Below are 12,204 nucleotides of genomic sequence, written 5' to 3' on the forward strand. Positions count from 1 at the left end.
TAGTGATCAAAGGGCAACATCGTCATTCCATCCAGCTGTGTTAGTTCTCAAATACACTTCATGTGAACTTTGATCAAAATTTAAAGTTTATCATTGACAACAGTTTCAGTTTTCTTATTTATTTTTTAATCACTAAGCAGCACAACCTGACCCCAGGAGTCATTGACAGAGACAGCGGGGAAGTGAGGAGGCCAACAAGAAAGAGCAGGATGTGAACCTCAGATCACTAACAGCCTTCTCTTGCTGTTTATTATTCAGTTGTTCTTACTGAACCCCTTGACCTATCACTAAAATACTTGGCCAGATATTTAGAATCTAATATTTAGAATCCATCTTTGAGCAAAGCACTAGCCAGGAAACATCTGACAGATAAAAATGAAAAACCAGGAAAGCAAAGAGAAAACAAATTACAGGCTCCCTGTGGTCTTTGGCTGCATTACCATTTTATTAAAAAAAATCCAACAAGAGCATTTAAGCTTTTTTTTTTAGATTTAGTCTTCAAGAATTAATAAATTAAAAAAAAACATCAATAAATTACAAAGTAGGGTAGGAATAGAACAGGAGAGAAACAATAAGGGACTCAAAATGGGGAAGGCCTTGTTGGTAGAATAAATAAAACCAGATTCAAATTTGAAATAAATTTTAAAAAAGGATATTGTACAGTGAAAACATAAAGGAAGCTCAGAAACATCAATACATAAAATTAAATTAAAAAAAAAACAAAAAACAGAATCTCTGCGCAAGGAGATGAGACCATGGGGTGTGAGTTGGGAACTCTTCTAGTTGTGTGTGTGTGTATTATATATATATATATATATATATATATATATATATATATATATATATATATATATATATACAGTAGTAGCAGTCCAACGTCTGAATACATCAAAAACTTTTCATGATTTTGATAGAAATAAATACATTATCAAGATACCATTGAATTGATTTCAAAATACAGCCAATGCATTACTAATGTTGCTTTTACTGATTGAAATGGCTTACTTACTTGTAATTTACTATTCACAAACACTGTAAATGCAACGCTCCACTTTCAGCAGCCATTCTTTCAAAGCCCTAAAGGTCACCTCCTTTGGCTTACCCTTAATTATTCATTTGAAATGTTAATTGGTTATCAGAGAAACCTTTGTAATTCCATTTGCCCCACTGACTCCTGCTATTCTGTTCACTTGATTTCCAAGGTCCATGGTATTCCTAAAGTTCACTCCTGGGTTCAGAGATGGCCAAAGGGGAAACTAACAGCTTTCTCAAGAAACATGGCAGACGAGGGCAAAGTGGGTCTAACAGGGATACAAAAAGATGGGGAAGGCCCAGATGCAAAACTGCACAAGAGGATAAGAACATCAGAGTGTGTATTGTGAGAAACAAACGCCTAACAGGTCCTGCATTGGCTTCTTCATTAAATACACGCCAATTACTAGTGTCATCTGCAACAGAGAATGGTATCTTGATAAAAAAGGTACAGTTTCTATTAAAAACATGAACATTCCTGGGTGCGTCCGGACTTCTGACTGGTAGTGTATACTGTGTGTGTGTGTGTGTGTGTGTACACAGGATATTCATCCATTCATTCATTCATCTTCTAAAGCAGTTTTATCCTGAGTTGGGCCACCAGAAAGCTGAAGGCTAATCCCAGCAAATATAAGGTGCAAAGCAGGAACAACCCCTGGAGATGATGCCAGTCCATCGCATTGTGAACACACTCATATAATAGATGTACTGAATTAATACATTAAAATAATTACTACATGCATATAAACATACATACTAGAACAATTATGAGGAGGGCAGGCTACTCAGCCCAAGCTCGTCCATTCTATTCACCAAGACTGCACAGTACATACTGCATATACATGTACAATACATTTACTGCTTGTACATGTGTGTGTATATTAATAAATACTTAATACATTGTACATATTTCTGCATATAAATGAATAAGTATATCATGTTTAGTACGTTTATATTAACTTCTCATATATTTTTATCTTGACATTTTAAAAAAAAATCTGGATGAGATATTGGATCAACTTAACTATTAGGTGCCCCAATGTGCTGGATGGACCAAAATGGTCCTCTCTTGTTTGTCTATACAGTTTAAGAAAATAAGAAGGTCAACATACACTATTTATACATATATACATCTACATATCTATCTATTTTTATATATATCTACAGCTATATTGCTCTCTCTCTTTATATATATATATATATATATATATACATAGACACCCAAGTATTTCCCAACCTCAGTCCTGTGGGACCCCCTGTGGCTGCAGGTTTTTATTCCAACCAGTTTCTGTTTTTAATTGGACTCCCGGGCTAATTAAGTGATGTGTTATTTCCCAAGTTCTGTGTTTTGGGAACAATTTAGAAATTAGAAAACTAAGTTTGGTAAAAAAAATATATATATATTAAAATATACCAAGCAGTTACAGTATATGGGAATAATGCATTTTTTCTTTTTAACAATATTTTCATCTTGATTTTCATTAAAATTTTCCAAGTGGTCTAATTGTTTAATTAATCCATTATTTACTAATTAGTGGGTCTCATGCTAAACTACTTGCAGCCTTACACGATTCAGTGTTGTTTGCCTGGGTGCCTGCTCTGCTCGTTTTAATCTGTCATTAATAAGATACAGCGAAGGGGAAAAACTGCACAGAGAAAGGGCAAAATATAATGAAATCAACAAAAAGAGAGTTAAGCATTTCAATCTCTAGCAAAAGCAGAAATATTTCTAAATGTGTTATAAATGTAAAAATCATGCTGCTGTGCTTTTCTGAATGTAGAATAAAAGAAAAATAATACCAGCTAATTAAATGAGATCAGTGCTATCAGGTGTTGTCACTGATTTGGAATCTGGTTGGAACAAAAACCTACAACCACAGTGTGCCCCCCCAGGACCGAGGTTGGGGAAACACTGCTCGCTTTCTCCCTATATATCTATATATATATCTATATATATATGGCTCCCATGACCCTGCTCAGGTTAGTAAATGGTATAATATGGTATGGCACACACACACACTCTGTAGATACATATATACAGTATTCAATAAACTATATATAATATATACTGAAACATCTATGTGCATTAAATGGATGCTGCACATAAACTGTATATCTTGAATGTACATGTACACATTATGCTGTCACTGTACTGTACATATAATCCATATATGGTACATTTTTATGTAGGTATGAAAACATACATGCATGTAGCGCATACTGTATACACATACATGAGTACCTATAGGCACACCATTAACACATCTAATTTCAGAAACCCCTTCAACATAGATTTCTAAATTCAAGTTCACAGAGTACAAATTCATTAAAAGCTGTTAAAAGTCTATTATATATAAATATAAAATGCTTATGAGCCCCACCTGTGTTATTTTATTCATAACAGCATACATTTTTTTTTTACTGTTTTATCTCTTTTTTTTTTTTTTGCTTTTTCTTAAAACACCTCTTGTGTAAGAGCGAAGGAAGACAAATTATGTACAATCTGTACATTTGAATGTATTATTAGGAGACACTTGGCAGGAATGAAAGGCAGGCGGCTCCGGGAGGCTAGAGCAGACCCTCTGACCGTGGCGTCCCCGACACCCCTGCCTTTCAGTTACACACGACAAGGTGACATGTCACCCTGCCACTGCTCCTGCTGGTTGTGGCTTATTACTTTCATATTAAGACTACAGTCTCACACACCGCTCTGCCTTTTGAGGAATCACAAGGAATGCTCAAGGCTTAGACTGCCCCCCCCCCCAAACAAAGCTTGTGGTCAGACATTTAAAGGAAGAACAACTTAAACACAAAAAAGGATTTACAGGGTAATAAGAGTGGGAAGCTGACGTTTAACTCATGGGAATGGAAACCCGCTGGGGCCGATGTGGTAAAAAGTGCCAAAATGGACGTCCTTGCTAAGCTTTATGATTCCATCTTTTTTTTTTTTTATCTCGGCTGGATTTCTTTCTTTTTTTTTTTTTTGTACCTCGCTGTTCAAACGAGGGCTCCAGTTCACAATTTTAAACTACGGCTGGAGAATTGAAATACGTGGTCATTAAATATTAGTCCAGACGCTGTCAATATAATTGCGGGTATTTCTTGATGCTTTGAATATTTTAATAGCTGTTTTCTCTTGATCGCTTTAGTTCCAAACAGTTATTACAACTGAACTAATGACGAGTGGTGAGCTCTTATTAGTCGAACGGCTTATATTCGGAAACACGGCCCTGAATGCTAATCAACACACCAAGTTAATAATGCATCAAGATTGTTTAAACGTATTTAATTTGAAGGCTAACTTTATTATCTACTGGATTCTTGTAAAACCTATTTCTTGAATCTTACAGTGTACGTTTATTTCGAAGGAATACTACACCCTAAAATGATATTTGTATATGTTACTTACCTCACGCGACTTGTATGGATAAGAAAAAAACAAACTTTTAATCTCACAGACAGGGAACGCGGGAACGCGCTTCGAAATTGAAGCCCCGCCTCTCGCGCTCATTCATTGGTCAGAAGTTCATTCAAAGCCTCGCTTTAGTGCCAGTGCGCTTCCTGTTTATGTCTGGCGCTTATTTTAAAATATTTTAGCAAACACTGCATGCGTTGTGAACATAAAAACGGATATCTGATGTGTGGATTATGCAACTCTAATAAATATTTACTATCATGGACGTTAATATATTTCTTGCTGTTTAACAGCTTTGGTCTACGTAAATGTCCCGTTCAATCACAAAAGTTATCCGCGTTCCATTAAAAACGTGAGATTAATTTTTTTTCTCAGCCATCACTACGAAACACTTAAGGTAAGTAACATTTAAACAATATATTTTTTTTTTTGAATGGTCACATAATTTTTAGTGGTGGTGCTTTTCACCTCTGGAGACGTGACTTCAAGTCCCGACTTATTTATTCACAGTATGTGTGGAGTTTGCATGTTCTTCCTTAGCTTCTCATCAGGTATTTCGCTTTTTATCCCCATTTCCCAATGATTTGACTGTTGGTGACTAAACTGTCTATGAGTGGGCATCTCGTCTAGAGGTGGTTCCAGCCTAGTCTCCAGTGTTGGCAAGACAGGCTCCTAAACTGAAACTAGAACAAGGTGTTACTGACAAAGCTGACAGTTTTATAGAAACACAGCTTGATGAGACATGCAGCTCTGTGGGTGTGAAGTCATAATACATTACAGAAGAGCTGAATGCTGCAGGTGTTCAAAAAGAAAAAAAAAATCAGTGTATTTACTGACAATCCACTCTTTCAGGTAAGATACTGGGCAGCCCAGACCATCAAAAAGTGCTCTGAAACCACCATATTGGAACGATTATTTTATTAGTGTATTTAGAGCTCATCATTTTGAGGTTTTATTATATGTTTTGTATTGTCATTCTTAATTCTTATTACTATTTTTGTTTATTTCCAATCCCGCTTTTTATTTTCTGAATTGCGAGGAGACAGAGCCTGTCCTGGCAGCATCAGAGGCAAGACAGGAACTGGGATGCCAGTCGATCTCTGGGTACAGTTACTGGCACACGGAAATCTTAAATTATCAATCAGTCCATTCATTTGTTACTAGCTCATGGGAAGTCAGGACCTATTACTGACTTAAATAATGGTCTACTAAATGAGGGTATTCAGTCTGTCCATCTCTTATCCCTTAGCTCAGCCAACAGGCAAAGCTCTCAATTTACCATTCGACTTAACGTTCTCACCCTCGCCTATCGCCACAAGTTTTGGGAACCTGATCACAGATAGAAGCGATGGAAATGAACTTCTTTCTTGGGTTGTCTAGTCTCAGCCTTAGAGATTGGATGAGGAGCGAAGACATTCGGGGGGAGCTCAAAGTAGAGCCGCTGCTTCTCCACATCGAAAGGAGACAGTGGAGGGTGTTTCAGGCATCTGATAAGGATGCCACCCTGTTGAGGTGTTTCAGGTGTGTGCAACCCGGGAGAAGACCTGGGGGGCACATCCAGAACACGCTGGCCTGGGAATGCCTCGGTATCCTCCTAATGGGGGAGGTGAAGGAGATGACGGGGAGAAGGGACGTCTGGGCATCTTTGCTTAGACTGCTACCCCTGCGACTAGAAAATGGATGGCAGGGTGAACAGTCTGACCACTCCACGTTCTCCTGGGGTGCAGACTTGGCAGCACACTTTTCAGGCTTGTTTTTGTATGTTGGAGGAAAAGCAAAGTAGCATGAGAAGAAGCCTCATGGACACAGAGAGAATATGCAGACCCCATAAGTGTGTTTTCAATTGATGCTCCTCTACTAATCATACCGAATTCTCTCATCATACTACCTCTTTCAATTAATGATTTTTCTTTCCACTTCCTTCCTTCCTTCCTTCCTTTCTTCACATATCCTCTTTTTCCCCCTTCTACTGACTTTATACTGACTGTAATTTGAGGCCTCAGTGATTAGTGTTCATTAGGAATGGTTCTATATTAATTGACTGAAGTGGTATAAAATACTTTTCTCTGCACCCAGGTAAAAATATAACACATACATCATCAAATTCTACATAAATTATTTACTAAATAAATTATTTACATTTGTTCATATATTTAAAAAATAACACAGATTCTTAGAATTGACCAGCTGAGCATTAGGGATGATTCATCTCCTACGAAATGAGTTGTGTTAGCGATGCCCAGCAGCCATTTATTAGTCTTGAGGGCATAAAGGCACCAAGTGGAAACCCATTTGCAGAAAAATGGAGGCACTTTATATCCAAAAAAAAGGGGGTGGGGTGGAAAAGGCCACCCACCAATTAAAGCATCAGTCCTGCATAAAAAAAAATAAAGTGTCGGAATGAGACACGGGGTGGCACAGGTGTCGGCTTTTCCATACCCCAGTTTGAGAAGACCCCCGTGCGTCGTGGGCATGCTTGTTCCAAGTTCCCAATCAGGAATGTTGGAGTCTTAAGTCTGGGAAAAAAAAGAGGATTTGTATCAACAACGAAGCGGCCTCCACTCGAAGATCAGATGCGGGTGTAGAGCAGGACTACAACTTCAAAAAAAAATAGAGCTCTTCTGCATGTCTCTCATTTTTATAGATAAATAGAAATATTCTGTTTCAAGTTTATAGGCAGTGCCATTGTAGGAGTTGGGCTGACTCAGTCCTCTCTGATCGGAAACAGCCAGTTTCTGTCTCTGGTCAGCCACCCTGAGGTATGAAGCAACTGGACCTGAACCTCCTGTCTGTTTTCCGAGCACTGGAATTGGGCGTACACTGGCAGCTACACTGCAAAGACACTCATAGTGCTCGTCTGGTCCTTGAGACTCACAATGCTGTAGATGATCCTTTTCAAGTGGCCAGGCAGTCGGACGCCCACATTCCGAACATCCCTGAAAGACACAAAGAAAGATCGGACTTACCATATAAGCTCAAACCAAGCCAAGCTGCTGGTTAGTGGGGAGGCACAATCAAACCCCAAGGCTCGTTGGTCAACAAACCAATATTATTTTTATTGTGCCTTTACTAGCAAACATTGTCATGAGGCGACTATGGGACTCCGAACACGAGATCTTGTGTGCTGCTAATCATGTTGTGACTGGAATGGGGGGCTCACCATCAAGGCTGCTTTGTAACAAAAGTTTGGAACGTTCATATTTTTATGAGTATGTAAAGAGCATGAAAAGTAACATTTTTCTCACTTTGTTTCTTTCACGTTTTCTTGCACATTTCCAGTGTCTTCTGCTCCTCTGCCCAAGTAACACAAGCAGAAATCTGCCCCAGTCTGTCCTTCATGTGGCTAGTAAAGACTGCTGGCTTGAGAGGTTCCCCTGCTTCCAGGCACTGGTTTTTCTGGGACCAGGACCCCTAGACAACACTTCAGGGGGCGTGCCCTGCCGTGATCTGGAGGTCCTTTCCCTGGCTGATGTGTAATTTCTTTTAGGTTTGTTCATTGTGTACTGCAGGGGTCTCAAACTCCAGTTCTGGAGGGCCGCAGTGGCTGCAGGTTTTCATTCTAACCCTTTTCTTAATCAGTGACCTGTTTGTGCTGCTAATTCACTTCTTACAGTAAAAGAGGAAGGCCATGCTGCACAACCCACAGCACCCCGTATTGGCTCCAACCCAATGACAGGAGCTAAATGAACATACTTACTCTGCCTTCATCTGCACCACCTGGTCCATAGACGTGATTCCGGCTGACAAGAAGTTCTCACAGTACTGGCTCATCTTGATCGACTCCAGCCACTCCGGCACTGACTTGAAGGGAGTTCCATCAGATCCGCTTGTGCTGGGAAGACGGATGGACACACTGCAGGTAGAGAGAAGTTGAGATGTTCAGGTTGGACATGGGAAGAACATATAAACTGCATGTAGCATTATCCCAATGTGAATACTGATCTTTTAATAATAATAATAATAATAATCAGATTGGATTCTCTTATCATGCTGACTCTTCTGATTGTTCATTCTCTCTCTCTCCCTCTCTTTTCTCACTTCTTTCCATCCAGATCCTCCATTTCCAGTCTCCATGTTTTAAGTTACAGTTTTCATGAGTGTAATTTGTTGACTTGGTGATAACAGACATCGTACACAATGCTATATTAACTGGCTGGCTGGTAAGTGTCGTGGTACACTTTTTTTTTTTTTTCAAAACTCACGGATAAAAAACATAACGCAATCATCACAAAATTCTATTGATTCTTTAGAATCAATTCTAAATATATTTATATGTATTGTCACACATGTGCGCATGGGAGGCAGTCTAAGGGCTTAGCTGAAGGTAAATCACAGAGACAGGGGTTGACGAACAGCTTTCTTCCTCTTTCCAAGACCTTCATAAGGGAAGACCAGCTAAAGCTCCTCCTATTTCCAGGGCCAAACCACACCTTCCAGCCACCTCACTTCCCCTCCTAATCCCGCCTCTTCCTGTCCTGCCAAGAAAATATAAAGAGCTGCCCTCCAATCACCAGTTCAGCCTATGTTCAATATGTTAATGACACAGTCATTGCTAGCAGTGGGTGTCAATAACTTTTAGCGGGGGGGTGGGGGGTGTCAATATAAGAGGTGGAATCCCCAAAACTCTATCTTTTCTCCTGTATTTTGTTCACGGTATGAATAGAGCCTGGGGCTATTGTTAGACAACCATGTGTGAGGCTCCACCCCCTCATACTCGTGCCTGGGAGGCCCCACTCCTTGTATGTCTGTATGGGAGGCCAAGGCCCCTTTATTGGTCTAGAATGCTCCACCTTCACCATTAAGCCTGTCTCTGAGTGTCCATCCTAAATATCTTCTTATTAGTCGCAAAGCTTCTTCTGATTTGCCTACTCGTGAGTGCAGTAACAGAGTTGTGCCCTCTTCAAAAGGCTACCCTAATCCAACTCTAAGGCCACACCACTTTACCAAATAAGTTCGAAGGCCTCATCCTTCCTCTCCCACGCTGGGAGGCTCCGCCCCCTCAGCTCCCCTGCGTATCACTTGAGGGCAGCGGCAGCAGCAGTTTAATGACTTTCATGAGTTAAATGGCCAGCGTAACAATAGTGTGAATGAATTCTAGACAGACAGACAGCTGGAAGGACACTGTTGGCTTTTAAGGGTCTGCCAAGTCCTCTCCTTATCTCCAAAACACTACCTTTCTAAGATTTCTTACCGTGGGTCAAAGTCAGCAATAGCTTTCAGTGAATCAGGATTCATCATGAGTTTTTCCAGGATGCTGACAATGTCGGGGAAGCGGGGCCGCTTGCTGCGATCTTGCCTCCAGCACTGCACCATAAGTTGATACACGGCTGACGGGCAGTCCATAGGAGCGGGTAGCCGGAAGGCCTCGTTTATCGCCTTCATCACCTGTGAATTGGCAGGAAGAGAAGAAGAAGCTCGGTCAGTTTGAGAGCAGCATGCAGTGAACCAAAAGGCAGAAAACCTGGAGGAATCAGTCACGCTTCCCTGTCAGTGTTCGTCTTTATCCTTGCAGACCTTCCTCATCCTCACCTGACCAGAATTTACTCTTTCCTAAGCTGTCAGCACACTAATAGAAGCATTAAAAACATTCTGTACGTAGAAGAGCTTGAGTGCCCACATTTGCAGGGTCATATTGTTACCCTCAAAGTCCACACAGCAAAGCAGCTCTGTGAAGCTGCTGGATGAAGAGTCACTAAGATGGCCGGCAGCTCACCTCATGGTTAGACATGTCCCAGTAGGGCCTCTCTCCATAACCCATCACTTCCCACATGACTATGCCGAAGCTCCAGACGTCGCTTGCCGAGGTGAACTTCCTGTAGGCTATGGCTTCTGGAGCTGTCCAGCGGATCGGAATCTTGCCTCCCTGTTTAAAGGAAAAACCAATGGAGTAAGAAAACGAGAGGAAAAGACAATGATGTCACCAGCTGATGTGAGGCTGGGGTGAAACAGAAGAGGAATAACATTTATGATACTGAGCACATTCAGCAAAGGCACAAAAATATCAGGCTACTGACTCGAGGAAATGGATAAGAAACTAGGCCGCTACTTGAGCAGCAGTGTGACCTCACGGGGAAAACTTGGACCACAGGGATGCAGGTTCAGTCACGCTGTGTGACCCTAGATAACCTGTCAGTGGTCCCACTGTGAAGATGGATTTATAGTTCTGCAGGTACAGCATAGCTCCTCCAAAAATGTGACAGTGCGACACGTTGACATGACCTCTGTGCAGCTCCCACGACTCCAACCTGCCAGTTTGAAAACTACGTATTTCCTGAAACGTGTTTCCATTTGTCTTCTACTAATCTGATGTACACATGGAGCAGATTGAGGAAAGATTTGCCGAGAAGTTAGAAAATATACACGTTTATATGATATCTCATCAAAGACAAACAGAGGACGGCCAGCTTGTGCGGTACGAAATGTCGGCTAACATCGGTTTGGAAATCGGAGAACGTAGGAAAAAGTGGAAAAGTGTGAGGGACGAATCTGGTCGCCTATAGAAGAAAATGTCTAGCAAGAGGAGCGGTGACCCTGGAAGGGTGCAAATTGCCTGCATTTGAGTGGATCTTTCACTTTTCTCGTCTGCTACAAACAGCAGCAACTAGCGTTCAGCATGGTGTGACGTGACCCAGAAGTATAAACTCCATTCAGCAGATTAGCCTAATGTGTAGAGGCATTGCTGGATGCGGGAGGATCAAATTGTGGAAATGTTTTATACTTAAAAGATGTTTTGAGTTGATAGTCTCCACAGAAAGGCCCTAAAGGTAAATAAAAGCTGTTCTCCTGCCCATGGAAATGTCATCTCAGATGCTGGGGAGCCTTCAAATCATCAGATTGAAAGATCCAGTCATCAGATCGGGTGGCCCAGCACAGACTCTCCTATAAAACGGTCAGGAGGGGGCGGGCGGCTAGTTGGTCAGGGTCTCCAGGACTCTGAGTGTGTCTGTTATCACTGATCGTGGACACCATTTTCTCCATTGATGCTGCCGGCTGACGTTTTTGGTTTCCTTTCCTCCACAGCAACATTCATGTCTCTGGTGACTCGTCCTATGAAGTCAGTAGACGGATTGGGAGAGCATGGGGGGTCGTGAGGTCACCAGTAAGGTGTGTGTGGCACTCCCGATATCTGTAAAAGCACCAAGGTCCAAGTCTTTAGAGTCCTGGTGCTTCCTGTCTTGCTATATGGTTGCGAGACATGGACGCTATCCAGTGACCTGAGACGAAGACTGGACTCTGTGAAAGAAAAATGAACTGCTGGCCAGCTACTAAGGGTTAAAAGGTGACAAAGCTGTTCTGCTCTAACAGCCAGTTATTCATACAGGGGTCTGTCATAAGACAGGGTGCAGTAAGCTGACCAAGGACAACTCTTTAGGAACGCATCTGTTAGACACAGGAAAGATGGCCTTTCCTCTTTAGAGCCCCTCTGACACGTACAACAAAACAGAAATGGTTGGATGATTTGTGCAATATAAGAAGAAATGCTTAGATAAACAATATTATGCTTATTGATAAGTAAAAGGGAAGTGGGGGGATATAAAGTCAATCAAAAAAGGAAATCTGTGCTCTTCTGCCTTGCAAAGCATGAATCCATGAATAGATTGAATTATTCCAGCCTTCCTCGGGGGTTTCTTCCACAACTCCTTCAGTACGGTGTCTCTTCGGAGAATCCTTGGGTACCGCTGGTTTGACTTTGTGTGGTTGGCCATGGAGTCCCACATGAGGCACAATACCTGCATTGTGAGGGAGCGTTAGTTATG

At 41.3% G+C, this 12,204-nt stretch overlaps 1 protein-coding gene across 1 annotated transcript in view; it reads right to left on the minus strand.

Moving 5' to 3' along the window:
* Window positions 1-4,003: 4,003 nt before the first annotated feature.
* The window catches only part of epha2b (eph receptor A2 b), a 73,308-nt gene continuing 65,107 nt past the window's right edge, over window positions 4,004-12,204 (minus strand). The window contains exons 14-17 of the mRNA XM_039755482.1: window positions 10,161-10,310; window positions 9,639-9,832; window positions 8,145-8,300; window positions 4,004-7,383 (exon numbers count right to left, since the gene is read on the minus strand). Of these exons, the coding sequence (XP_039611416.1) occupies window positions 7,275-7,383; window positions 8,145-8,300; window positions 9,639-9,832; window positions 10,161-10,310 (609 nt within the window). The 3' untranslated portion in view covers window positions 4,004-7,274. The remainder of the gene's footprint in view (window positions 7,384-8,144; window positions 8,301-9,638; window positions 9,833-10,160; window positions 10,311-12,204) is intronic.

Source organism: Polypterus senegalus, chromosome 6 (assembly GCF_016835505.1).
Source record: "Polypterus senegalus isolate Bchr_013 chromosome 6, ASM1683550v1, whole genome shotgun sequence".
In the NCBI taxonomy this organism is placed as follows: domain Eukaryota; kingdom Metazoa; phylum Chordata; class Cladistia; order Polypteriformes; family Polypteridae; genus Polypterus; species Polypterus senegalus.